This window comes from Aptenodytes patagonicus, chromosome 3 (genome assembly GCF_965638725.1).
Source record: "Aptenodytes patagonicus chromosome 3, bAptPat1.pri.cur, whole genome shotgun sequence".
Taxonomy (NCBI): Eukaryota; Metazoa; Chordata; class Aves; order Sphenisciformes; family Spheniscidae; genus Aptenodytes; species Aptenodytes patagonicus.
The window spans coordinates 1909963-1936881 of record NC_134951.1 but is presented as its reverse complement, the minus strand read 5'-3'; the positions used below and the strand labels follow the sequence as shown (position 1 = coordinate 1936881).

The window sequence follows — 26919 nt, the reverse complement described above, 5'->3', positions numbered from 1 at the left end:
GGGGAAAGGAGCCACCCCAAAGGCAACCTCCTGGGGACAGCAGCCCATAAGCAGGAGACTGGGGCCGGAGGGACCCGGAGTGTGGTTGAGCCACCTCATCCAGACATCTGCCTCAGGGTGGAGATGCTCCATCCTGGAGAGATCTCCTCTGGAGATCCTCCCCTCTTTCCAACAGCCAGAGAAGAGGCTGAGAATAAACAAAAAGGAGGTGGGTTGTCCTTCAGTGGGCCGCAGACGTGTGCACCTCCTTGCCAAAGGATATTGGGGTGCAACAGATTCACCCGAGTACCCCGGGACTGGATGAAACCCTCCGTAGTGGGTTACTAAAGAGGCAAAGCACCATAGGTTCAAGGAATATCCTCTGTAGCATGTCAGTTTGGTTCACACCTTCTCCGGACCCCCCGTCCTCCCCAAATCCATCCCCAAACCATCCACATCTCGCCGCAGCGCCCGCAACTGCGTCAGCTGCCTCCGTCCTCCCTGACAGATCCCCCGATCTGCAATATTTTTCCATGACGGAGAGCTATTCTGAGATACTTTATGGCCCAAACCGGAGCTATGATTCCCACTTTAAAGGCTCTTTCATCTTCATTAGGCCAATCTGAGCAGTTTATGTTTATAAGGAAGATGTGAAATCTGTTTAGGAAACCTCATTGAGCGGAGCGGCTGCAGGTGAGGGGCTGAGATGAAGCATCCTCTGCTGTGGCTTCGGCAGCCCGCGCTGGATGCCTCTGCGCTCGCCGCCCCTTGCAGCCGGTGCTTTCAGACCTCCCTCCCGGAGACAACCGCAGCCGGAGCTCGCCCTCCCCGCTCCCGGTGCCGGGGAGCACGGCATCTCCCGGCGACGTTGGTGGGGGGCTGTTCCCGGTGTAACAGCAGGATACTCGTTATATTTTATTACAGAGCTTATGTATCTTTTTTTTTTCCAAAGAGAGTCCAGTGTGTAAATGATTAGTGGATGCAGCCGGCTCCCCGGCAGATGAATGGGAGTGGTGGGAAGCCAAGACAACAAGAAAAGGACCCTCCAGCGGGGAGAAAATCCCATTAGGAGGAACCTCTTCTATCTTCTCCCTGAGCAGGGGAGACCTGAGGACCATCCAGGACCATATAATTACACTGCACACATGCTCGCGAGAGCAGCATCCTCCAGCCCCTGGCTCTGAGCCCGGCCAGCAGCAAGGCATGCCCCCAGGGCTCTGCTCCAGCAAACTGCCCAGCCCTGGAGACCTCACTTTAGGGGTACCTTGAATGAGATCTGGTGGCTTCATCATGACCCTGTCCCCCGTAAGAGCCACGTGCTCAGGACGTGCAGCCCTTTCCCGGCAGGGCTGGACGCGGGGGTGAGGTACCCATGGGTGAACAGGCTCGCTAGCTGCGTGATTTCTGGCCTTTCCGTTTTAATTTGGAGACCGGGTCGCACCTGGGTGTGAATGAGCTCCGGGGCCGGGTGCGAATGTCGCGGCTGTGCTCAAATCCCGTGGGACGTGGGGCAGTCGTCCCACCGGGCTGTAAACACCAACGTCACGGAAGCGAGAGAGGTGCCCTGGGGCTTGCAAAAACCTTGTGACGGCCACGTAGGTCTGTCCTAGGACCCGCACGTCCCTCCAGCACAGCCACGTGCCGTTGGGCGCCGAGTCAGTCCCCTTCCCTGTTATCTCAGGACAGATTTCCTGCAGTGCTTGGCAGACAGCTGACCCGTCCCCTGTTCGAGCAGGTCTCCTGGGCTCAGCACCCACTTCTGCTCCTGCCCGGGTGCAGCTGGTGGGGCGGGGAGTGGTGCTGAGGACCCTGCTCCATCCGGACCACCTTCATCTCATATTTGGTGAAATGGGATGAGGATGGAGCCCCGGGGCAGTCGCATTAAGGGCTTGTGCAGGGTATAACGAACAGGGACCCAGGAGACATTGAGATGAAGAGATAGTTGGATCACCACCATAAAACTATCTATCTCCATCGCGTGAAGATTTTAAAGCCAGAAGATGCTTACCGGTGGTAAATCTGAGCCTTGGAGCCAGTGACTGGCAGATCACCCATAGGATTAGGGCCTTTTTGAATGCATAAATGAGGGTGATCACATCTGCGCACAGCCGGAGCCGTGGTTTCCAGCTGGCTTTGATCAAGGGGTCCCTTCTGAACCCGTCCGTGCCTGCCTTGGGTCCGCAGCAGGCAGTGAAATACAAGCCATGCACCTTGCTCTTGGAGGAAAACGCTGATGCTTGCTCTGTTGTAGCTTCGCTGTAGGAGCAAGAGCAGCTCTGAAATTAGGGATCGGGAATCCCACCGCCGATTCCTTGGCCCAGCAGGCACCTGGTATCAGGTTTAAGTTCACGTGAAGGTGCTGAGCTCCACAGCAAGAGCAGCCCAGGGCAGCCTCCAGTAGAAAAAAAATCCTTTTTTTTTGGCTGGGACGCGGCACGCATGAGTTTTATTGCAGAGAGGGGAGTCCTGTCCCTTTCTGCTGGAGCCAACTGATTTTCCTACTGACTTTAATAAAATTAAGATCAGACCCAAAATGAAGAAAGAAATGGCTGTGTGGCATGTGAACTGGTGGAACTCATTGCTGCTCTGCCTAAGCTTACTGATGCCAATGCCTTTTCCTCTGCACTATTTATATGCTAAAATCTATATTTGTGCCTGATTGTCTCTGATTTGAACCAAAATTGGGCACTTCTCTAGGAACAGACAACTAAAGGCATTTGAGGATCTGAATGATGTCACTCTGATATTTTTGCTTGTAGGTGTTTTCTGGCGTTATCTTTTCTTCCTGATATTTGCAAAGAGCTTGAGTCACGTCACCCCACTGGATAGATCACGCATATAATTGTAGGATCCGTGCAAGACTGCAGCACACCCTTTACCCGAGCAAGCTCCTGCAGGGACGAGAGCCTTTATGGCTTGAACGGGTTTGTTTCTGCTGCTCTTCTGAGTTCACGGTGAAGGACGCATCTTCACTGCAGCAACTTGTGCTTGTTAGGAGGAGAAGCTGACAAGCAGCGCATGCCCAGAGCAGTCTGTGGGTCACGGCGTTTAATAGCCCTTCATGGATTTCTTTTTCACAACCTTTTCCAGTGTCCCCTTCAAGCCAATAGACTTTCAGCACCTACAGCATCCCTTGGCTGGGAGCTGCACAGCCCATCTCCCTGCTCTGTAAAGAAATGCCTCGCTTTTGATTATGGGAGCAACATTTCCAATGGCACAAGTGTTTGAAAGGCTGCTTGCCTTGCTTAGCAGCTCCTGGTCGTCCTTCATGACCCTGATCTCCCTTAGAAATGATGCTTTTGGCGGGTACCAGCTGCACAGCTTGCACCAGGACAGGGTGTGGGGCAATGGTTTTGCACCAAGCAGAGCGTGATGGGGACCCGGAGCCTCGGGGAGCTTGGCTGGAGTGAAAGGGCTTTGGGTGGCCACGGTGCAATGCCTGGGGATGCTCCCAGGCAGCATCTGGTCTTGGTGCAGATGTAGCTGGTGAGCAGAGCCAAAGACAGGGGGAGAAAGGCTGCCTGTACCTGGGAAGCAGTGTGCATGACCCCAAAAGACACTGCAGCAAGGCAGCTTAGAAAAGCAGGTGAGGGAACAACAACACTTGCTCTCTCAAAGTCTCCTTCGAAAACCGGCTTGTCATTTGGGATTTGCAGCTGGGGCCGCGGACTTTTCTCCCTAGGGAAGGTGTTGGTTTGCACATCAGTCTTGGCACATTTTTCCCCTGTTGTGGCTGAATTTCCTCAAATATTGATAGGCTGGAAGATGTCAACATGTTCTGGCACCTCCAGAATTCCCTCATCTTTCTCACTTTGATTTTTCCAGCCAGCAAATTCATCCCAACTGGCCAAATCCTTTCAGGGAAGCCCTGTCCTGCAGCTCCATCTTCATCCCTTTAGAAATTATGACAGGAGTCTGCAGCTTGATTTTCCATGGCTTTGGAAAGTTGGAGTCAGGCTTATCTTGGCCGTCACAACTGAGCTGACTCGAGCTCCTCTGAAGGGCTAAGGCTTTATTCCTGTTACGCCTGTCTTTCCCCTGGAGCCCTGCAAGGGATCAAGGCGATGGCATTCCCTAGTGAGGACCAACCTGGCTCAGAGGAGGCTCTCAGCTGCAGAAATAATTGCTGACCTTCTGGCAGATGAGCCCAGCACATTACGGGTTTTGTTTGTCCTGGTTTTGACCCCCAACACCAGTCTCCTTGGACAGCAGTGAATGGGCAAATACCACCATGACCTTCCTCCAGTGCACCTGGTTGTCTCACGTCCGCCAGATTTTCCTTGCTGGGATGTCAGAAGCACAACACCAGGGCATCATAAGGGCATCACCAGGGCATCACCAGGCCATCCTCAGGGCATCACCAGGGCATCACTAGGTATCACCAGGGCATCACCAGGGCATCACCAGGGCATCACCAAGTACCACCAGGGCATCACCAGGGCATCACCAGGCCATCATCAGGGCATCACCAGAGCATCACTAGGTATCACCAGGCATCACCAGGGCATCACCAGGGCATCACCAGGCCATCATCAGGGCATCACTAGGTATCACCAGGGCATCACTAGGTATCACCAGGCATCACCAGGGCATCACCAGGCCATCACCAGGGCATCACCAGGGCATCACCAGGTATCACCAGGCCATCATCAGGGCATCACCAGGGCTCACAACCTCCTCCATGCCCCCATTCAACATTCCTGCAAAAACAGAGCTGCAAAGCAGAAACTAAGGGTCCTGACCCCCATCCATTGCAATTTATATCCCCCTCATTAAGAATTTTTGAGGGAAATACAGTTGACGTTTTTTCTCGGAAATGCAGGGAATCAAAAATACCCCTGGGCAACCCCAGTACAGGAAAGACATGGATGTCCTGGAGTGAGTGTGCTGTAGGAGCAGCAAGATGGCCACAGGGCTTTGGGGCTGTAACCCCCAGCAGGGAATTATGGCTTGGGTAGGAATAAGTTAATTTTCACTGTGAAGGCTCAGCTCTCTTGGTTGTGGACTGTTTTGAAACCACTCAGAGCAGCCGGGGAGGGCAGGAAGAGGGCAGCTGCCTCTCCAGCTGGGAATGCAAGCGGCCATCGGGAGCGAGGCAGCACGTTGCATGGGAAACCCTCCCCGAGGTGCACCTCTTGCTCAATTCCAGCTGCTGGTAACACAAAATACCAGTAAGTAAATATTGCACCTTGCTTTTAGACCGAATTAATCTTTTTGGCTCCTGGATTTGGAAATTGTCCTGTTTCCTGGGCTGGAAGAATGGGGTCAGCAAACCCCTGGCCGGGTTAGGGGCACAGCCGTGACCCTCTCGAGGGAGTGTCCCGTCCCCACAGAGGCACACCCCTCCTGCCCGGAGCAGCTCCTCGGGTCCTTGCCACCCATCCGAGGTTACGGAGGTCCCCCTGGGATGTGGCTTCTTCTCTGGTGACAGCGGAGCCAGCCCAGACCATGGACTGGGAGGAGCTGCCTGACTTTTGGCTGGCTAAAAGTGCCAGGGATAAATCCTGCCCTCTCTCCGGGACTATGTGTAAGGTTACATAGAAGGATACATAGAATCATTAAGGTTGGAAAAGACCTCTAAGATCGAGTCCAACCATCGACCCAACACCCCCATGCCCACTACACCATGTCCCTCAGCGCCTCATCTACTCGTCTTTTAAATACCTCCAGGGATGGGGACTCCACCACTTCCCTGGGCAGCCTGGTCCAATGTTTAACCACTCAAAACTAGGACTAGGACTGGATCATCCCCTCCTGCCTGGCACAGGTCCGCACCGGCCCTGGGGGTTAGCCCAGGGCTGAGCCATCCCTGGGGCAATAGGAGAGGTGGGGTCAGGAACCCAAAATTGTCCAATTCAGCATTTTCTTTCCTCATTCACGCTGCCTTTCTTTTCTGTTTGACCCAGTTATATACACGCAGACACACGCACATGCTGTACGCACACGCATTTGCACACCCAGAGCCAAATCCCCGATTATTGCCCGTGCCCCTAAGAGGGATTACAGCTTCTTAGGGGCGGGGAGCCGGCTTTCAGCAGGGTTTAGGAGTGCAGCAGGGACTTCATTCCTGCAACCCAGAGCTCATGCTGCGTTTCGGGGTCCCGTGGGAGGAGAACCGCACCCAGCCCCTTCTCCAGCCCCGGTGACACTCAGCCTCCTGTGTTCCTCCTTTCTGCAACTTCAACTCTCTTTAAGTCACACATCGACATTGCAGGAGGGAAGAGAGGATGGGAGGGGGATTTAGGAGGCTGCAGGGAGCCCAAGAGAGGAGCAACCCTGAGGGCTGTGAACAGCCTCATGTGCCCCTTCGAGATGCTGCCTCCGCCCAGGGCTGGTGCTCCCGGGGAGGATTAAGGACGAAGGCGCTTAGCAAAGCCCCCGGGCAGATCTGGATCCCTGCAGGATCCCAAAGCGACCCGGAGACCTCCAGTGCCTTCCTGAGCACAAGCAGCTCCCTGTTTCCAGCTGGACCGTAAATCTCCATCTGATGCCTCCCTTACCCTTCCCGGACAGGGGTTACCCAGGGCAGGACATCCTGGGGCGGTTTTGCATCAGGGCTTGGGGCTGGCGGAAAGCATGAGCCCTGGAAGCCCATGGCCCCTGTAACTCAGGGTACAGCTTTTGCTGATATTTGTGGAGTGTGACCACGGGCAGCGGAGCAGCACTAAAGTTTACTCTGATTTTGGGGTTCCCTGGTCTTCAGGAGCCTCTGAACTGCCTCTTACTGCTGATTATTTTAGAGCAAATCCCTGATTATTGGTGTTAGTGGTGGGAGCTAATTTGGGCCATTGCAATCCTAAGAGGTTGGGGTAGGTTGAGTTGGGTTAGTTTGTCCTTTCCTCCAGGAGACCAAGGCAGGGTCAGGGATGGAGAGTTATCCAGGGATACCTGGGGGTCTCTTCGCTCCATTGGGCAGGAACAAGAAGTGTAGAAGGATTGTGGATTTTCTCCCTCAAAGAGAGACCACATGAGAGCCGGTGGGTGGTTTGCACACCGAGGGCGTGTGAGCTGTTGAAGGCTGGCCACAGGCTCATCGAGCAGAGGAGAGGCTGCAGCACCTGGGCGATGGTGGTGGGGACCTCGTCTCCTCCAGAAACTACAGTGGGGAGCAGATGGGAGTGGGATTTGGGATGGCGTGGGAAGAGCAGGAGTTGCATGCCCATGGAAACGTTGTGCATTCCTCCATTTGGGAGGAAGCAGAAGAATACGCGCTCACGGCAGGGGAGGATGGTGGTGGCACAGGCTTCATGATGCTGCTCTTCACAGCACGTTGGGGAGATGGATGCTCAACAACAGCTACTCCCCAGCAGGGTGGTGTAATCTGCATCTGTGACTGGGGAAAGAGTTGGCCAAGGCGTACCCAGGGCTCTTGGTGTTGGCTTCAATTAATCCCGGACCCCTAGAGGGGTCGTAGCTGATGTCTCCCCAGACAGTGGAAGGAGGCCGAAGACGGGCAGACCAAACGCCGAGCACTCAACCCTGAGCCTTTCAGAGCCGTTATCTCTATTAGCATCGCCCAGGCGCTCTCATTGAATTTTCCCCCCCTCCCCTCTCCCCTCATCGCTCAATGCTCCCCAAACAACTCAGACATCAATCGAAGGCAGAAGAAATGGCCGCGCTTTGTCTCCCTGAAGAGGCAGCTTTGCATCAAGCCCTGTCGGGGCGGCCGGCGCCAAGCCGCCAGCGGGGACCATTTTCACATCTCCCTTTGTGAAGGAGCAGCCTTGAGCGAAACGCCACTCGAGGGGCATTGAACGAAATGTACGTTCGCCTCTTCCATGTGGCACTCGGCGCCCGTCTCCGCCTCTGACGCTAATGATCCGGACGAGGGTTGTATTTTTTCTCCAAGAATAATGAGGAAAAGAAAATGAAAGGGAAAGGGGCTGGAGGAGGGGAGGTCAGATCCATTTAGGAGCCCAAACATTACGGCAAGAGTGCCTCCTGAGTGGCCGCACAAAGGGCCTGGCTGTACCTGGCTCCATCCCTCCTCCACCTCCTCTCCCCCGCCACCTCCGACCATGAAAAGGGGGAACCAGAATTGTAGGGCCTCCGTGAAAGACGAGGATAATGGATTTCATTATAGACAAGCACGTTAAATGTCTATCCACTCGTGTGCAATAAAGGAAAGCTGGTCTTTAGCTAATCGCGCTGGAGGAGCTCTTGGCTGGGGTTTGAGAGCGAGATGTTCCCCGTGGTCCCCTGCCCCGATCCCCACCCGTACCACCCCATAAAGAGCCAGCTATGGGGTGCAATTAATCTTATAGCCGTGTCACTGTCTACCATCACATCCTTTTTCTCTCCACTGGCCATGGGGTGGCTCAGGACAAGCCTGGAGGGTAAACGTCTGTGTCTGGCCAGAGGAACAACTCCTGTGGTGGTGGCGTGGGGTTTGCTGGTGCAGTGGTGGGATCCAGCGCTGAAAGGTCTTCACATCCATCGCGTCCAGCTGGACCACCACTCCTCCCTTCCCTGCAATGACCTTTTTCTGGCTCCCCCCCTGCCCCCAGCTCCATTTTCCCATCCTCTGCCCATGGTGTTCCTTCACACAGCACTTCTCTTGGTGTCCCTCGGAGCGTTGCGGGATGATCTCAGGGTCCCTCTCCCCGCTTGTGCTCCTGCACTGCTGTCCAGGCTGGCTGCCTGCTGGGCTGGCACAGCTCCTGCCAGCTCCAGGGAGGATGCTTCGGCCTTATTTTTCTCTCCCACAAGTGGCTGTTGAAGCAAAGTGCAGCCACGCTTGAAAAAGAGCAGAGGGTGGTTTGGCTGGAGGCAGCATGTGCGAAGAGGTGTGATTTTCGGAGCAGTCCAGGTCCCTGCCCCAGCAAGACGAGGTGTCCTTCAGAGGTCCTCCTGGCTGGGGGGAGCTGGGGTGATCTGCTCCCTGCCTGGGCTCGTTGCTCTCTGTTCGTTAGTGTACACGAGCTTGGGACAGCCTCTGCTCGCACGGGGGACTTGCTGCTGGGGTCCTTTCTTCTCCAAGCCACCCTGGGTGGTGGATATGGACACAGAGATGCCTGCTGTGCTGGAGATGCAGAAACCAGCCCAGGGGCGCAGCACTGTGTCCTGAGCTGGCAAGGACTCAGAAGCAGCACATCCCCCTGCTCTGCCCTGACCAACTCCCCACAGAGACAAAGAAAACAAACAAAACCCCTTCACCTAACATTTTTACAAGACGAAAGCAAAGCCGGGAGCCTGTTGTGGGCTGGCGAGCCGGCTGGGCTTTTACTTTTTCTGCCTTACCCTAGAGCTAAACTCAGATTTCATCCCTCCCAGGGGAAGAGAGACTGGAAACTCAGGGCTGGATCCAGCTGCGGGGAAGTCAGGGCGGGACATGGCCCCACCACAGCACGTAGGGTCAGGATGCCCGGGTGTCATGCAAGCTGTGTCCTCCCCTTATCTCACGCAGACCCACAGCCTTGCTAGGGGCCACTGGTGGTGCAGCAGGGTCCTGTCCATGGAGGGGACAGGTCCTCCAGAGCACACTCACGTGGCCATCTGGGATAGCTGCTGGAGGACCAGTGAGGTTCAGTGCCTCTCCAAACCACCCGAGCAGACGATTGCTAATGAAGCTCCCCTTCTCCAGGCAGTTCCTCTGTTTTTGGAGGCCGTCTGAGCTGGTTTGAGTATCCCCTTTGTGAGAATCAGTCTGGGAACATCGTCTGGAAACTCTTTACATTAAGGGAAGAAAACCCAACGGCCAACGCTTTTGTCCAATACGGAAATCTCTGGTTTCAGCTCGCATTCCTAACGGTTGAATGATTAGCGTATTTAATTAAGCAAGCCTGTTGACATAAATGATGGCTGTTCCCTGCCCCGAGCCCCCGTCCATGGCCAGGTTGGGAAGCTCTCCCCGCAAAACTGCTGGGATGGGGCAGGTCAATGCATGCCGGGTGAACAAGCCCTCTCCCCAAAACACATCCCCAGGGTGGGACAGGGGGTTTCTGTGTGAGGGGGAGCCTTGCCTTCCTGCCAAGGCACCGGCTTAATCCTCCGTACACTGATAAGGTCACGCCGGGACCTGTGCTCCTCCCTCTCATGCGTCGTCTGAGACCGGTGGCTCTCTTGTCCCTATTTATAGTGCGGTGATAGGATCAGGGGGAATAAGCATTTAGTGTCCCCTAAATCACACCCTGCTCCGCATGGCCAGTCGGTGCTTGCTGCTCTCTGCTCTTGCTGCCGGAGAGCCTGGCCAGGACTTTTGAAGGTATGTTGGGAGCTGGGGTGCTGCTTGCTGGGAGCTGGGGCGGTGCTGGGGAGCTGCGGCATCCCTCCCAGTTCCTCGTCCTCACTGGAGTGGGACGGGGATGGCTTTTGGTCGGGAGAAACCTCGGGAGCATAATGCCGTGGCGGGGAGCCCTGGTGTCAGGCAGGGATCGGAGGGCAGCTCTGGCTGCAAGGGAAGCCCGATTTCTCTGGCTAAAAGGGACCGAGTTGTGTATTTGTCTCGCCCAGATGGTGGCCAGGCCACCATCCCTCCATCCCCCCTTGGATCTGAGCCTGCATGGGACGATCAGCCTGCAGCCAGGGTCCATCCAGACTGCCCCTGGGATGGGTTGGTGGTCTAACCCTGCCCAAGGGTGGGTTGGTGGTCTGGGCTGCCCATGTAGATGGCCACCATTCACTTGATAACTCCATTTATAGTTACATCTTCCAAGAAGAAGTCATACACGGGGGCATGGGGAGAGCCCCAAATCTGTGCCCTGTGTCCCTGAGCCGTGGGGATGGCTGGAGGGGGACAGGGAAGGTGGGGGGACCTGTCAGTTTGCTGCGGGTGGGCAGCATGGTGGGGAGGGTTGGTTACTCATCCTTCCTCTCCATCACCCGTCTCCTTGCTCTGGTTCCCATTTCAGGGAGCAACGGTGTAGCGGGATACCCTGTCTGGGGGAGCCAGCTCCTTCCTGTGCACGGTCCTGCATGGGCAGAAAGGCCTGCCCAAGGGGCTGACCTCCCCCAGCCAGACCTCAACACGCTCCAAGCCAACCAGCAGCTCTGCGGAGGGGAAACGCAGCCCGCGAAGCCGGTGGAGCCTTGGGCAGGAGAGCAGGGGATCTCCCGCCAGAGCTGGTGGCCACAGGGTGACACCAGGGAGGATGCTCTATGGGGACAGGCGGGTCCCTTGCCTGCAGTGAGCCCCTTGGCAGGAGCTCTGGGATCCCTACTGACGCTCTGTTCCCATATAGCTGCAACCTCACCCGCTAGCTCTCGGGAGAAGACCTGGTGTTATGCCCTGGGGACTGCCACCTTTCTCCCCGACGGCGTTTGATGACGAGACACGTGGGGTCATCCCCGGGGACCATCCTCACCTGCCTGATGGAGGTCTGCCCCGGCACTGGCTCTGCCAGGACAGGTTTGCTATCCCTCATCCTCGTGGCCACGTTGAGCAGCCCCTCGCTGCAGAAATCCCTGCCCACAGCGTACAGAGACCACGAGGGTCCCCAGGAGGGCACGGGCCTGATCCAGTGCGGGGAATACAGCAACCAGGTGCTGCCCAACGGCCGCTGTAAGATCGTGGCCACGCTGCCGCAGGGGGATGAGCAGCGGTGCCCGGACATGTTTCGTTGCACTGATGAGGTGTCCTACTGGCTCCACGAGAACGAGGAGCGCAAGCAGCAGGTCCTGGAACTGCGGGAGCTGATCTCGGAGCTGCAAGAAGAGCTGAGGAACCACCGGCACCGCATCAAAGTCCTCGAGCTCCAGGTAAAGGGCTGCCCCTCGCAGACCCCCTTCATGCAGGTGTCCGCAGTCCCTTCCCACGGTCCCTTCCAGCTCCCTGCAGTTGCAGGGGGGCGACACCCGGTAAAGCATATGGTTTTGTTCTGATCACTGGCTGGGATATCCATTAAACCCCAGCTGCTCCTACTGTGATGGCTCAGGAGCCTTCCAGGGCTGATCTTTCTTAATATTAACCACAAACCCTTTGGTGTTTTATCTGTGCTCTCTCCTCCACCTTCGAGCCTGCCTAGGAGGGGTTGCTGATCCATCTCATTGCCCATAGCTGGAACCCAGACTAGACCTGGAGTTCTGGGTGGCCGGTGAAGGACCACATCTCTGATGGCCATGGCTGAGCAGGAGAAGACCTGACCTTCAGCCCCCGGCACCCTTCCTGCAGTCTCCTTTCTGGTGCTCATTCCACCCCAGCTCCATTCACTGGCCCCACAGCCTGAAGCTTCACACTAATACATTTTTTCCAACCTTGTTTGGCACCTCCGAAGCTCTCAGATGTTTGGCATTGCCCCGTGGTTTTGCCAGGCAAACATTTGGCTTGGCTGTCGGCAGCGGCGAGCTGCAGCTTGCACAGGGTTGTAGCCAGGGACAGGGAGGGAGCAGGGTGTGTTTTGGCTGGCCATAGGAGTTGTTTCCCAGCTAAGGTGTCTCACTGGGCTGTTGATGAGATGTGCAGAAGAACCAGCAGCAAGGTACTGGTGTCAGCTGGAAGAGCCCCAAAACTGCCGGGTGAATAGCACCCTTGTCTTTGCTCTTGGAGATGAGGTCTGATACGGTCTGGCTCTGGGGCTGATTTGTTCTCTATTTAGCTTCCTTTCATCCTCGCCCTTGGGCTTCTCGTTTGGAAAGCCTCCTTCTAGCAGCCCCACGGGGAGAGCGAGGCCGTGCCGGAGGCTGCAGGGCTGTTTGAGCACTGCGACGGCCACGCTGTTGGGCGGACGTCTGTGCCGTGGGTGTCTCCGTGGGAGCGAGATGTTCCTGGTGCGACGGAGGAAGGGAGGGAGGCACGTGAGTCAGGATGGGTGCTCGTGCTCAGGCAGACCCACTCGGTGCCCCCCACCCAGGGTCCCTCCTCCTGTGTAAGCCCCTGTCCCCCATCCTGCCTTCTCATCTGCTTTCCACTGCTCCTCTCCCACTTTCTCCTTGCACTTGCACTGGGACAAGCTGGTGCAATAGGTCTTCAGTCTCCCGACTTCCCACATCCATTCCCTCATGATGTTTTGTCCCTTAGGACCGTTTAACCTGTCCTTCCCCAATCCCAGCTCCCTGTGCTGCCCCCGAAACACTTCTGTGCTGCCTGGAGCTGCAGCTCTTTCACTGACCTCTCCAGCTCAGAGCCAAGGAGGGAGATGGATAGTAAAGCACTAAATATTGTTCCTGCCGTGTTCATGCTCTTAATCCATTCTTCATTTCCAGGCTCTGAAATGACCCATCTAAAGGCAAGGTGCTTGGTCTATGGCAGTTGTGCAGGGTCTCTTCAGAGTCAGAGGGAAGAGGGAGGAGAACCAACTGCCTCCGGAGATGCTGGTTGCCTGGTGGTGGCTCTCGAGGGAGCTGAGCTGACGGCCTCGAACAGGACGCTCGGTGTTCAGGCGAGGGAATTAGATGTGGAGCACGGGCTCTCAGTCCGTCTAATAAGCATGCCCAGGTTCTGCACCTTCTTACCCTGCACGCCGGTCTCCTCCTGCTCACCAGCTGGTCCAGACTGAAGTTTGCGAGCGAGTTACATACACACAATTAAATTCACTGGGGAAATACAAACACTCCCAGGTCTTTCCAGCTGCTGGTGTTTAGACCCCTCATACATGCACATACACATACACACGCACGGGCACGTGCACATAAACATACACATGCGTATGGACGTACACATATACACGCACATACACACGGACGTGCCTGTGCACATGCATGTACACCCTGACCTAGACCTGTGAGCCCTGTGGCCCACATCCCTCCAGCTGCAGGCACTTAGACCCTGCAGCACTCGCACGTAGGAGAGAGTGAGATTACGCCGAAAAAAATAAGCTAAGGAAAGGACTGCATAAGAAGAGAAGACGGACTGCAGTGATCAGGCTCGGCTGGACAAGGGCACTGACTGGCAGCTGGTTTAAGCACGTCCAGCCCTTTCTAACTCCCCCACCTCTCCATTTTCCTACACTCATTCCCCACCCCATCCACCCTGACCCCCCCTCCTTTCCCCACCTTTAGCCTTTCCCCTGAACATCCCGTAATAAGTCTCGCAGAGTCCCACAAGCCCGTAATACTCCTGGTAATTGTGTTTCCCCCTTCTTATCTGCTGCAGGGTTCAGGTGGACCCTGTTCAAGGCCATGCCCCAGCAGGTCCCTTCCTGGCCCATCGGCAGTGGCTGAAGCCTCTGCTCTTCCTAGTTGTCTCCCTTATCACCTGCCTGGTAATTTCTATGTCATTTTTTTAGTTTATTATTCCTTTCCCTGCTATTTGCTATTTTATTTTGGTACTGAATCGTCCTTAGACAGATACTGGATGCTCTCACAGCATATCCTGGCTCTCCTGCCCGTGTCTGGCAGCTGGGGAGAAGCTGGTGGACAGGGATGCTTCTGGAGCAGCACCCAAGGGTGGGATTCCTCTTGCCCACCTCCCGTGTCTGCCATGCAAGGGCCTCTATGGGATCCAGCCGATCTCGTAGAGAACTGAGCAGCGAATGCAGACATAGATGCCGCTAGGACCTCTTGGATGTCTCCTGGAGGATGGGATGAGTTGGTAGAGCTTGTTTCTCCTCAGCGGGAGCCCAGGTGAGCAGCTCTGAAGGAGCCGTGTCTGCTGTGGGGTGCTGCTGGGCTCCTCACCCTACAAGGAGAGCAGAGGGACACAGGGTGCACCCAGGTGTCCTGGAGCAGCCAGGTCCCAGGTCCTACTTAGGTGTCTCCAATTGGTTCATACCTGAGCGACAGTGCCAGCAACATCTGTGCCACCAAGATACTGCCACACTCCAAAAGGGGACATCCTCTGAGATCTTTTGAGATCATCTGTAGAGGGTTTCAAACCTCGACTGGAAAAGGCCCTGAGCAACCAGATCCAGCTTGGAAATTGGCCCTGCTTTCTGCAGGGGGGTGGGCTGGAGACCTCCAGCCATTTCTTCCAACCTGTTTTTTTCCATGAGTCTAAAAAATAACGGGATGGGAGGCCAAGAAGAAGAAGAAGGAAGAAAACCAAATCTGGAGAGTTTAGCTGATGGCAATAAGTGTGTCCTGTCACCCTCCAAGCGCCCGAGGAGGGGAAAAGCAAGAAGCAAAGCTGAATGCTGCACGGGGAGTTAAAGCTGAACGGAGGAAACCAGAGGCAGCAACGGCTGCTGAGATGCTCGCCTCTGCTCCCCGCCGGCTTCGGGACTCTCCTGTAAGGAGTTTTCCCGCCGCGTTGGTCTGGCCACTTCCCAATACCTGTGCCCGGCCTGGGAAGCTGCTTTCCTCCTGCATCCCCTCGCATCTCCCTGGAGTCACCCTGCCAAATTCCCCGCTGTGTCAGCCTGGGTAGGTCTCCTCCGCCTCCGTTCCTCCCACTGAGGAGCTGTTGCTCCCTTAATCCGTCTTCATAAATCAGCCTCCGGCTGCTGCTGGTTGGTCTCCCTGGGGTTTACCGTCAGTTATTTCTCCGGGAGCTCAGTGTGGGCTTGTCTGTCCAAGCGGAGACGTCTCTTTCAGCTCAGCATCCCTTTCTGAGCTGAGTGAAAGCAACAGGCTCTTCCAGGTCACAGCTCCTCTTGGGCTAAACGGGGACACCCAAATTGGGTCAGATGAATTTGCCCCATCTATGTCCTTTCTTCCCTCCCCACCTCCCTCCTTCCAGCATGATTTAGGGAGCAAAAGGAACCCCCTCGCCCAGCCCTCCCTGTGCATTTCCAGTCCTGTTGCATTTGCACGGCTGGGCAATGGACAGAGCAGGACCCCGCTGTGCAAAAATACAGCCCCGGTCCTACCGGAGCAGGGGGATGCGGTGAAAGGAGCAGCATCAGGGCACCGTCGCGGTGGTCTGGCTGTGCCATTTTAAATCAGCAGCAAGGAAAAAAAGGTATCAACTGTGGAGGAGGGGACTGTCTGGGAGAAAGCATCATGGGGTTTACTCGGAGAGCTGATGCGTGGGTGAAGGGAGCTGGAAGAAGCCTGTATCAGTCACAGCTCACAGAGCAGGTGGGGGGGGACGGCTGATTTATGGCAGAGCCGGAGACATTGCGGTCCTGAGAAGGAAAGCACTGTGTCGTTGCAGGCCGTAATTCCCACTGTTCTGCCCCTGCCTATCTAGCTGCTCTGGATTTTGGGATACAGGCAGGCTCGGTGGGCTTTTAGCAGGGCCATGCAGGCAATGCTTAAGCAGCATTGGGAAGGATATTATAGAGCTGCCATTAGTTATTGGTACAATAACCCAGCAGTGGTGATGGAATGGGTCCCGGGAACAGCAAGCTGAGAGGTGTCCTGGCAGCAATGAGGACCAAGGTGTGAGCCGAGTCCTGGGAGCAGCTGGAAGGGAAGAAAACATACTCTGGGCATGCAAACCCCTTCCAGCTGAAGGAAATCCCCGACCCTCAGCAGCACCACTGCAGTTTTGCAGGTACTGATGAGTCAAGTGCCAGATCTCTGTGTCCCCTGGGATATTTAATAAGCTGCAAGCTTGCACGGACACCTAAAAATCCAGATTTGCCCCTGATGCTGGGGACAGGGAGGTGAGAAAATAAACTCATTTATTTTCAGGGTCTTGGGGTGGCTTGTGAGCCCGAGGCAGTGATGCCGAGCGGGTGATAGAGGAAGAGATGTCCCCATCAGGGGGCCAGTGCTGGTGGAGAACAAGCATCCCTCCACCGCAGATGGAGGTATGGGATTGCCAGACCCACGGGAGGGTATTGGGGAGCACAGTGCAGAGCTGTTGCATTGCCCAGGGGAGGAAGGGGGGGTTCCCAGGCTGCTGTGGGATTTTGGAGGTGCTGTTTAAGGCCTGCTCTGCCATCTAATGGACAGGGAGCACTGAACAAGAGAGGCGAGCGTGTCTGCAGTGACTGCATCTGGGGCATGTTCGGTGCGTGCTGGTGGGGCTCGGGGTGCCCATCTCCTGGTACGAGCTGTGAGCATCTCCAGCCGGCTTGCACGTACATTTTACATAGGATCAGAGACTGGTTGTCCTAAAAACAAACAGTAAAAGGGTGGTGAAAGGGGCTGGGGTCCTGTATCACACCCGCTCCTTGCATAGCGTGGATGTGGTCGTTGCTGTTTGCAGGACACCAGCCATTGCCCAAAGAGCAGGAGGCGGCTCACCATGCAAGGTGTCGATAAACTGTGGAGCTCCTTATAATGTTATAAAACATTATATGGTTCAAGGGGAGATTGGACAACTTTTTGGAAGGAAAGCCGGGCCGTGGTGGCATTGTGAAATACATAGAGGCCACATCCATGTTGCAATGGGTTGCAGGCAGGAGGGTGTTTGGAGAGGAACCCTATACGCTTGCCTTGCTCTTGCAGCCCTAGGCTTGCCCGTGCACGCCCTGCCTGCACCACAGCCTGGGAATATCAAGCTGCCTGTGGCTCCCACGGTGGGCCGGGGAGCTGGTATGGGGCTGCAGGGTGAGGGTGAGGGTGCAGGCACCGTCCTTGGGGTCCTTGGTCTCTGTCGGTGCATGCAGTGAGCGCTCCTCTGCCCGCTTGCTCCCCTGCCTGCCCATCCCTGGGGGGTCCCGGGGCCATGCCCCGGGCTCCGTGCCGCTCCCCAGGCATCCCCCCCCCATCCCACCTTTCTCCCTGCCCGCAGCACGAGGAGGCGGCCGGCCGGAACCACAGCCTGGCCCAACGGGTGCAGGACCTGGAGCATCGGTACAGCGAGGCCAGCACCCTGCAGCACATCCAGGCCACGCTGCTCTACGACATGCAGGCGCAGATAAACAACATCTCCGTCCTGACCGACTGGGCCTGGCGTAACCCCACCTGCCTCAGCCCCGCCGAGATGAGGCTGCAGGAGGAGATGCATCATCCAGGTGATGGGGAGCTGCTGGGGCCGGCGGGGAGGGGATGCTTCGCCCTCAAAGCCTCTCTCGAGGGGGATTGTAGAGCAAGGGTGTGGGAAAACTGCTTTTAATCCCCTTTGCATTGGCCAGGAGTCTGATCTCACCCAACCTGCCTTTCCAAGGCAGCCAGGAGGGCTCATCAGAGCAATGGACACCTCTGGGAATGGTTTCCATGCCATCTAGGAGAGGGGTCCTGTCCCTCAGTGGCTCCTTTTTCTCTCCATGGATGGTGTGAGATGCTCGCGGGGACCAGCTTAGGCTCTGACAAGCAGGTTGGCATTGCTCCCACCATCACCCCACCTGCAGTCAGCTGCCTGAGCCTTCCTCCCAACGCCAGGGACTGTTTTTCCACCAAAAACACCCCACCAAAAAAACAAGAATTTTTTTTTTTCCTTCGAAAATTCACAGCATGAAATTAGGGCTTTGGTGAAACTCTTCAACTTTGTAAAAGAACTATTTTCTGTTATTTCTCACATGTTCTTTTTTTAATGAATGCATTTAATTTTTTGCCAGGTTTTTGGTTGTTTTCCTTGTTAGTCCCTGGAACATTTTCTTTGGTTTTTAGCAAACATGGGAACTTTCAATTAAAGAATTTGAGGTTCAGTTTGACCAAAACCAAATTTTCTGCCAAAGAACCCACCGCCGTGAAAACATTTTGACCAGGGCTTACCATAGCCGGGATCTGCAAAGCTCAACCTTGAGGTGCTGGAAGGGAAACTGAGTTGCTTTTGCAACCTGTTCGAGTCTCTGGGTCCGTGGCAAGGGGGTGGTGGTCTTGGAGAAGACAAGACCAGATGTGCCAGTCTGGTCCCCGTGCCCCAAATCCCATCTCCTGGAGGAGCATTGGAGAAGGATGGAGTGACACTTCTCCTGAATAGTCTTCCAGCCTTTGGTGAACTGTGGTTGAGGGACTTTAAAGACAGCATCTGTCTTCTCCATCGAGGGACGGGCTGGATGGGGTGACTCAGGCAGCACGTGCCGCTGAACCGCTAATGGCTTTCACCTACCAACCTTGATCTGATTTGAGCTGGTGATGTCTCGGGGGAAAAGTCATGTTAATTCTCCCTTGAGCCAACTAGTCTAAGTCCTTTCCATTGTGCTCGTTTAAAGTTCTCTTGGCCATCCATGTCGTGGTGGAGGTAGCACAAACAGCTCCTCTGGTACCTGCTTCCAGGTGCCTCTGAGCCCTGAGCAAGAAATGCTCTGTGCAAAACCAGGACATCAGAGTTGATGTCTGCACCCGTGACCACTACCTGCAAGCCAAAGCTGTGATTCATCTCAATAACTTGACGTGACCGGGATGGTGACTTCTCCGGCCCAGAGAATGCCAGCCCGGGTGCAGCTGGTTGATGCAGCACTTTTAGCTGACTAACTTTGGGTGAGATCGGGCTCTGCCTGCTGTCCCAGATCTTGCTGGGTCTAGATTGCCTCTCCCTGACCTCTGCTTGCTGCCCACAACTGGTTTCTCCCACACGCTCCCCTGCAGCAGCACTGCCGGTCGGTGCCAACCTCAAAGGATGTCCCCAATCTGTCACCAGCCTGCAGCCTGCGGGGGACCTCCCAGCCACCACGCTCTCCAGCTGGGGGGCCGGGACGTTGCAACTCTTCATCCATCATTCCCCCCGGATTCACTTTCCCATCTGCAAGGATCTTTCATCATCTGCCAGTCCCGTGGTCTCATCCTTTCTGCGTGCCTCCTGGAAGGGCAATCTCCCACGCGTGCTTTCTGCTCCCTCCCTTCCTCGGGTTCCTGGTTCTCCCAGTGATCCCGGTCTGGTATTCAGGCCACGCTGTGCTTCAGGCTGGTCTAGCCGTGTGAGCAAAAGGAAGGGGAGCTGCCTGCGTGAGCTGCCTTTCTGCCTTTCTTTCTAAAGATGGGGTTCATCCCACCAGGGAGGCTCAGCTCACAGACGAAGATGCTTCATGTTGGGTGTCTACATACGCGTGTCCCCACATGAGCTGGATATTTAAGATAACAAGGCAAACAGTGCGTAGACCAAGAGCAATTCAGCGTGCTGTTTCCACTGCTATGACTAGGGTCTCAGTTCAGCTGACACCTAGTGCCACCCAAAATACTCTGGAGCATCCAAGACATCCACATAGGCCTGGCAGGTACAAGACAGGACCTACATGGGACAGCTGAAAGCCAGCCCCAGGGCATCTCGGATGTCACCGTGCACCTCTGTGCAGGCAACCCGGCTGAGCTCCTTTGGTAGGTGATGGAGGGAGACAGGGAGAGTGGCTCTTCTCTCCTGTCCCACGTGAAACCAGGATGAACCGTCCTCTGCAGAAGTCTCTAAGGACTAGCTGAGGCCGCCTGCCTGAAGGATAGATGGCTGGTGCCAGGTGAAATAAATCCCACCTGACATATCCCAGTTAAAAACCTCTTTAGGTTCTCCAGAACGATTTTGATCCCCTTTCCTTGTAAGACAAAATCCACAGCAGCAGTTTGGGAGGAGAAAAACCTTCTGCTATTATCCACACCGCCCATGGCTCGAGCCTATTCTTTATCAATATATAAGACATTTTGGTGTGAGATATAATCTAATTTGAGCCTGGCAAAATGCATATCATTTCTGTGTTGCCATTACAAAACCAGCTGAGCTGAAGATCGTTCCTCAGCCGCATCATCCTTAAGTGCAGATCTGTGCTAACGAACCTTATCGCTAATAAGCCACTGCACTCAGGTGTGAAGCCAGCGTGCTGCAGAGGTCTTCAGCTTCAGCAGCAGCTCTGGATCTGGGATTATTTGTCCGGCTCTGCATTACGGTTGCATGAAGACGATGCCGGTTTTGGCTGCATGGCCCTTTCTCCGCGCTGTGCACTAAACGCCGTGTTTCTCTGCTTTCTTGCTCAGAGGTGAAGCATGCCAGGAACTGCCCCATCGACTGTGCTTCCGTTTACTACAACGGGCTCCGGCGATCTGGGGTCTACAGCATCATGCCCTCGGTCGGAGGGATGCCTATTGAAGTGCTGTGCGAGATGGACACCGAAGGTACTGCAGGAGGCACCTACAACATCTTCTAGAAGAACTTGGGGTGGGATTTGTCTAACCTGAGAGCTGTATCTTATATCTGAGCTATTTTGAGGCTACATTATAGTCAGTGAGAGTAGCATCTCCAGAAGGGCTCTTCTCCAGGGACAGAGGACTTGTCCTTTCTGATGACTAAAGGAGGGGTTTGGATGAATAGTTCAAACCAGACGTTATGGCTGGGATTCAGTTGCCTAATTACAGGCAGCAGTTTAGTGCTCTTTGAGATGTCCTCATGCATCCAAGATGTTTGCAACACGCTAGTGGATATGACACAGGGCTTAGGGAAAGAGGAGCCCTTCTGGAGTAGCAGCCGGTCACCGGGGGGTATCTGGAGCATCTCCAGGTAGTTGAGGGCTATGTGTGGGCAACCACTAATCGTAGCTGTGCTGGAGTAAGGAGGGGGAATCCTGTCCCACAGATATTTTGGAGTGTAATTGAGGGAGCAGGTGACCTCCCACACCCTTGCTGTCTAAATATCTGTACAGCGCACACTACTGTCATCCCAAGGCACAAAATTAGTTTGCGACACTTGAGTTTTGAAGAATAATGACAATCGTCAGGGAAATGGGGTGGTGGATTGTCGGTCCCTTGCCCCATGGATCTGCTCCAGCCCGGATGGATGTGTCACATCAACATGTCCCATGCTGGAGGAAGGGGTTCAGCTCCCTATCTGTTGTGGTTTAACCCGGCAGGCAGCTGACCACCACACAGCCGGTCGCTCACTCCCCCGCCGCAATGGGATGGGGAGAGAATCGGGAAAAAAAAAGTAAAATTCGTGGGTTGAGGTAAAGACAGTTTAATAGGACAGAAAAGGAAGGGGAAATAATTAATAATAATAATAATAATAATGATAAAAGAATATACAAAATAAGTGATGCACAAAGCAATTGCTCACCACCCGCCGACTGATGCCCAGCCAGTCCCCGAGCAGCGGCCCCCCCAGCCAACTCCCCCCAGTTTCTGTACTGAGCATGACGTCCCATGGTATGGAATGTCCCTCTGGCCAGTTGGGGTCAGCTGTCCTGGCTGTGCCCCCTCCCAGTTTCTTGTGCACCTCCAGCCTTCTCAGTCGGTAGAGCATGGGGAGCTGAAAAGCCCTTGACTAGTGTAAGCACTGCTCAGCAACAACTAAAACATTGGTGCGTTATCAACATTGTTCTCACCCTAAATCCAAACCACAGCACTGTGCCAGCTACTAGGAAGAAAATTAACTCTATCCCAGCCGAAACCAGGACACCACACGTAGGCATCTCCCCTATTGTAGTATCCACAGATGATTGCAGCTTTGGGATGCACGTGCTCATTAAGAAACAGGCTGTTCAGACCATGTGGTCTCTGTTATGTCATTACTATTATTTGCATAACCATCAACACAATCTTGGACACTGTAGAGTGACAGGCTGTACAAAGAGCAAATAAAAAGATGGCCCCAGTCCCGTCCCCCCTGGCCCCAAGCTTACAATATTGGAATAAAATGAGAGAGGAGAGAGGGATTTGGACAGATGGGAGAGCAGATGGAGACAGTGAGACAATACTGGGAGAGCTCGTGTGCCTCTGTGGTGCTGCAGGAACAGTACATGAAAATCTCCAAACTCCAGGATCTCTAGTTTGTTCCAGTCCCAAAACATTTGCCTCCCAAAAACTACCATCTCTCTCTCATTTAAAACCACCTTAAGATCTGGAATGACCCTCTGACAGTCGACAGGGGAACATCATCGTGAACTGACATAGGAGAGGTGGGAGCCTCTTTCCGTGAGCTATGACGGGCATCACGTTTTATCCCCATGCAGCAACCAACACTGTATCTTGCCAGTTGGTGGAAGGACACATGACAAGGAGACACCTTGCTGAGCTGCAGATGGATCCTCAGAGGTGACACCAGTAAGGGGTCTGTCTGGGACCCTTGGATGCTCCCTGGAGACTCCCACTTCACGTTACCTCTCTCCTGGCAGGTGGGGGCTGGACAGTCATTCAGAGGCGTCAGGATGGCTCAGTTGACTTCAACCGGACCTGGAACGAGTACAAGGAGGGCTTTGGGGACCTCAATGGCGAGTTCTGGTTGGGCAACGAGAACATCCACAAGATGACGAGCCAAGGGGACTATTCTCTGCGCATTGACCTGGAGGACTGGAACAACAAGCACAAGCATGCCTTCTACCAGGTCTTCAGGTAGAAAGTGGGTTGGGCTTCCCTGGTTCTCATAGACGCAACTGGTTCAATGCTGGGAGACCTTCAGGCATGGGAACACCATTGAGGTCAGAGCGACTCTGTCCAGAGAGCTATTCAGACTGGGCCTGGGCTGTCTATCCTTTCTTCCCCACCTGGATTTGAACACCAATTTTTGCTCTGGGTTGAAGCCTGGGTGTGAGCTAGCGAATGCGCAGCGTCGTTCGGCCATGGCCAACTTCCACAGCCCCAGGGGAGAGGAGCTGTAGGACCCAGTGGACAGTCCCCAGCTGCTTAGGGGTATTTTTTCTGCCAAAATTATTGAGCTCTATGTCAAAACCAGGGTTTTGAATCCCATGGTCTTGCTGGGCAGGTCCTCCAGCATCTCCCTGGTTTAGAGTCGTGTTTCGATTTTTACCCTCTTTACTCGTGCCTTTTGCTTGCTAGGCCTGATGTAATGTCCTTCGGTGTCTATAGCTCTTCCCCTCCTCTGGTGTTTCATTTATCCATACCACATCATCCACATCCTTTCTTAATCAGGGGTGACCAAGTCTGTCTAGACTGTCCCAGATGAACTCCTTCCCTGTCTCTACTGGAAACGCTTGTGGGTGACTGTGGAGTAATCCGCCATGGGAGGATGTCCAAGGGAGCACTGCACCTTATGGACACTTGAAGCTTGAGGGCTTTGAGTAGACTCCAAAACTGCTGAAACTGCTCGAAAAAAAACCCCATTGCCTGAATGTGCCACGGAGCATCCTCCACTAGCAAATATGTGCTCTGAATGGTCACCCCGACTTTTCTCACCGGACGTCATGTGTAATGACAGTGACCTTCAGCCTTTGCTAGCCCAGGGGCAGATTACTAATTAGCTCAGTCTAGGTGAAGAGCGGGATGCTTGTTACGTGGAGAGGAGGCAGTGCTGTGTAATTAGAGGGACTGTCTTGCCAAAGCTGCTGCAGTCCTTTATTGTGGTTTTAGAGTCATGGTCTGCCCAGTTCAGCCCTATAACAAGTGCCCTGAGTCATGACAAGATCATGCACATCCCACAGAAGGGAAAAATACATCATCTTTGGCTTCTAGAGGTGATGAATCATAGCAGGGAGCCTGGCCAGAGCAGCCCGATGATTGCTAGGTGTCCACACCAGGAATGCAGTATCCAGGTTGGAAAGGAGACTCAAACACGCCCCATTAAATAGTCCCACCTTCGTTGCTTGCAGCATTGAGGACGAGGCAAACTATTACCGCCTGCACGTGGACGGGTTCAGCGGGACGGTGGAGGATTCCTTTGCCTGGTACCACAACAAGAGGAGCTTCAGCACACCTGACTCAGGGAACATCTGCGCCGAGATTTCCCACGGAGGCTGGTGGTACCACCAGTGCTTTTTCTCCAACCTCAACGGGGTGTACTACAAGGTAAGGTGGAGGGATGAGGACGCAAGGTGCTTTTTCTCCAGCCAGTGCTTTTTCTCCAACCTCAACGGGGTGTACTACAAGGTAAAAAGGAGGGGTGAGGGTGCAGACGTTGGCACACGAGGTCCAGGGCTGGGAGGAGGCTGTTGGTCCTCACATCACAGCAATCCTTCCTGGCTTGACCAGCCTCTGCTCTCCAGGAAGGGAACAAAATGAGTGCTGGGCACCAAGGCAGTCCAGCCTTTTCAGTGCTGTGGGCCAGACATGAGTATTGAGACACCTCTGCACGCTGGGGTTTGGGGCCGCATGGTGGAAACTTGTGGTATGGGTGACTCACGCAGCCTGAGATGGATGGATGCCAGCTCCAGTGGGACCATTTGAAAAATGTTGGGCTTTACGTGCTCTTTTCACCACATCATCATTAAGCTCTTTGCTCCAGTGTTTCAGAGCAATACGTTTTCCGATGCTCCCATCCAGATGACGCTTTCGTGCGTTTCCCGTGCCTGACCATCCTTCTTTCTCTGCATCGCAGGGTGGCCGATACTCCATTAAAAACCGCAAGATCCTGGGGCCGGATGGTATCGTGTGGTACTCGTGGAAGGACACAGACTACTATTCCCTGAGGAAGGTGGTCATGATGATTCGACCACGCACTTTCCGTCCCCACCTCTCCCCCTGAAGGAGCCTGGGACGTTCTTCATTTCACCTCACGTTGAACATCGGGAACAGCGGGCTGGAAATAGTTTGCTGTGAGCAAAAACTGATGCTGGAGATCCCGGAGGGACCGAGCCACCATGCCTGTTGCTGCCTGTTTGCTTTTGAGAGAACTGAACTGACAGCAGAGGTGTCAAGACCTTGAACAAGTGTTTGGGTGGTGAAAGCTCTCCTAAAAACGTGGAGGTGATTGCTGAGAAGGGCTTTGCAAAGACAAGCATGTGGCTTGCCGTTTCACCGGGTAGCAGCAGTTCTTGGCAGGCTTGGGCATCCCCAAGGCTTGAGACTAAATCCAGTTGAGTGGGTGATGGGAGTCAGCCGCACACTGAGTCTGGACCTTACGTTGAATGGTGACGTTGAGTGCTCTGGCTACCGACCCGACGGTATTTCAGAGGGAAGGAAAGAACCAGCAATCCTGTACGAGTTTTCCACATGGGATGTGACGGACCAATTCTTGTGCCATAAGATGAACATCTCCCTGGTCTCGGCAGAGTTTCTCCGTTCACATCATCACGTATGTGTTTGGTAGTGAAGGTCCACCACCCCAGGGATGTGTGAGGGTGGCTCCAAGGTGCTGAGATGGCCCTGAGGAAAGCCAGGAGAGCCAGCGAGCATCGCCCAGGGACAGTGTCATGGGCAAACGAGGAGGAAGGTCTGCAGTGGCCCTCGCCTTCTCTGGCAGGGATTGTGTTACACACGTGGACATTAGCTAGCTGCGATAACAATACTCTAAATGAAAAGATTTAAAAATAAAAAATGCAGATGTTTTTTCCATTTTCCATTCAATTTTCACCTCTCCGTCCTTTCTCCGGCAAAGAACTTCTGATTAATTTTCTATCCACCCTAAAAGCCGTCCGCAGGAATGATCAGACATGATTTTAAGTCTTTTTTTACTGCCTTGCTCTGGATAAAGAAGATTCGTTGTTGCTGTCTTTTAATTTTCCATTTGTAGCTGCAGTGAGAGACCCTCCTTTTTTCCTGACTTTGCCTCCTCGCAGGACCAAGAGCTGGAGGCTGGGACTTGGCCTCAGCCCTGATTGTGTTTGGTGATGAATATTTAATTAGATTACCTTTTTCCTGTTTCGTGTGTGCAGATGAGTTCAAAGAGGGTTCAGCGAAGGGGAAGGCAGATGTATTAAAGACAAAGCACCGTTCCTCCCAACTACTTGTCTCCTGCTTGATGCTTTGCTGGCTCCCTGATGGTTTCCGTAGCTTTTATGCTGTTCTGGAAAATATTTTGCCTGGAACCTCATTTTTCATGGGCAAATCAAGCAGAGAAGTGACCTTCCAAGCATCCTACAAACTAATATCACCAAGATAATAAAACAACATTATTTGTCTTTCCCTCTGCTAGGTTTGCCTTGGTAGTCTTCCTTGGGAGGTGTTCCCAAGACATATCTGGTGGTGTCTGGGAGTCGCAATGGGCTGGTCTACGCTGCTGTTGGGCCATCACTGGCCGTGAACATCTGGGCACTACCAGCGGTCGGAGGAGAGCTTTCTTGCCTCGTGGCACGCGCGTCTCAGATATAACACCATTCCTTCCCTCTTTGGACTGCAGGCGTTCAAAAGGCCCTGATGTCCACTGGTTAAGCAATACCTACTAAGAGACTAATAAATCACTTGAATAACCAACAACCTAATTAACTAATGATCACGTTATCATTATTAATCTATGATCTGATTTTGCACATTATTAAACACACGTTATTAAACCTTACGAATCACACACGACTGCTGCTGAATTACAGTTTTACCATCCTTCCCTCCCCACAGCTCTTCATACCAGGGTGCAAGTGCCTCCCTTTTTACCCTCTTGCACTACGTCTTTTGGACGTAGCCCTGATAGAGAGTCCAGCGAGTTGT

At 54.2% G+C, this 26919-nt stretch overlaps 1 protein-coding gene across 1 annotated transcript; it reads left to right on the top strand.

Annotated features, from left to right (window-relative positions):
• The first annotated feature begins 11241 nt into the window (after positions 1–11241).
• Positions 11242–25021, top strand: LOC143158840 (techylectin-5B-like). The gene is made up of 6 exons (XM_076335294.1): positions 11242–11676; positions 17480–17702; positions 20590–20727; positions 22719–22935; positions 24150–24345; positions 24875–25021. Exons 1-6 carry the CDS (start codon positions 11242–11244, stop codon positions 25019–25021), a joined length of 1356 nt encoding a protein of 451 aa, XP_076191409.1.
• The last annotated feature ends 1898 nt before the right edge of the window (positions 25022–26919 follow it).

Excerpts from the sequence above, each read along its gene's own strand:
- LOC143158840 (XM_076335294.1), top strand. The coding sequence starts at position 11,242 with ATGACGAGACACGTGGGGTCATCCCCGGGGACCATCCTCACCTGCCTG. Across the intron at positions 20,728-22,718 it reads GTGCGAGATGGACACCGAAG|GTGGGGGCTGGACAGTCATT; the intron begins GTACTGCAGGAG and ends CTCTCCTGGCAG. Across the intron at positions 24,346-24,874 it reads TCAACGGGGTGTACTACAAG|GGTGGCCGATACTCCATTAA; the intron begins GTAAGGTGGAGG and ends TCTGCATCGCAG.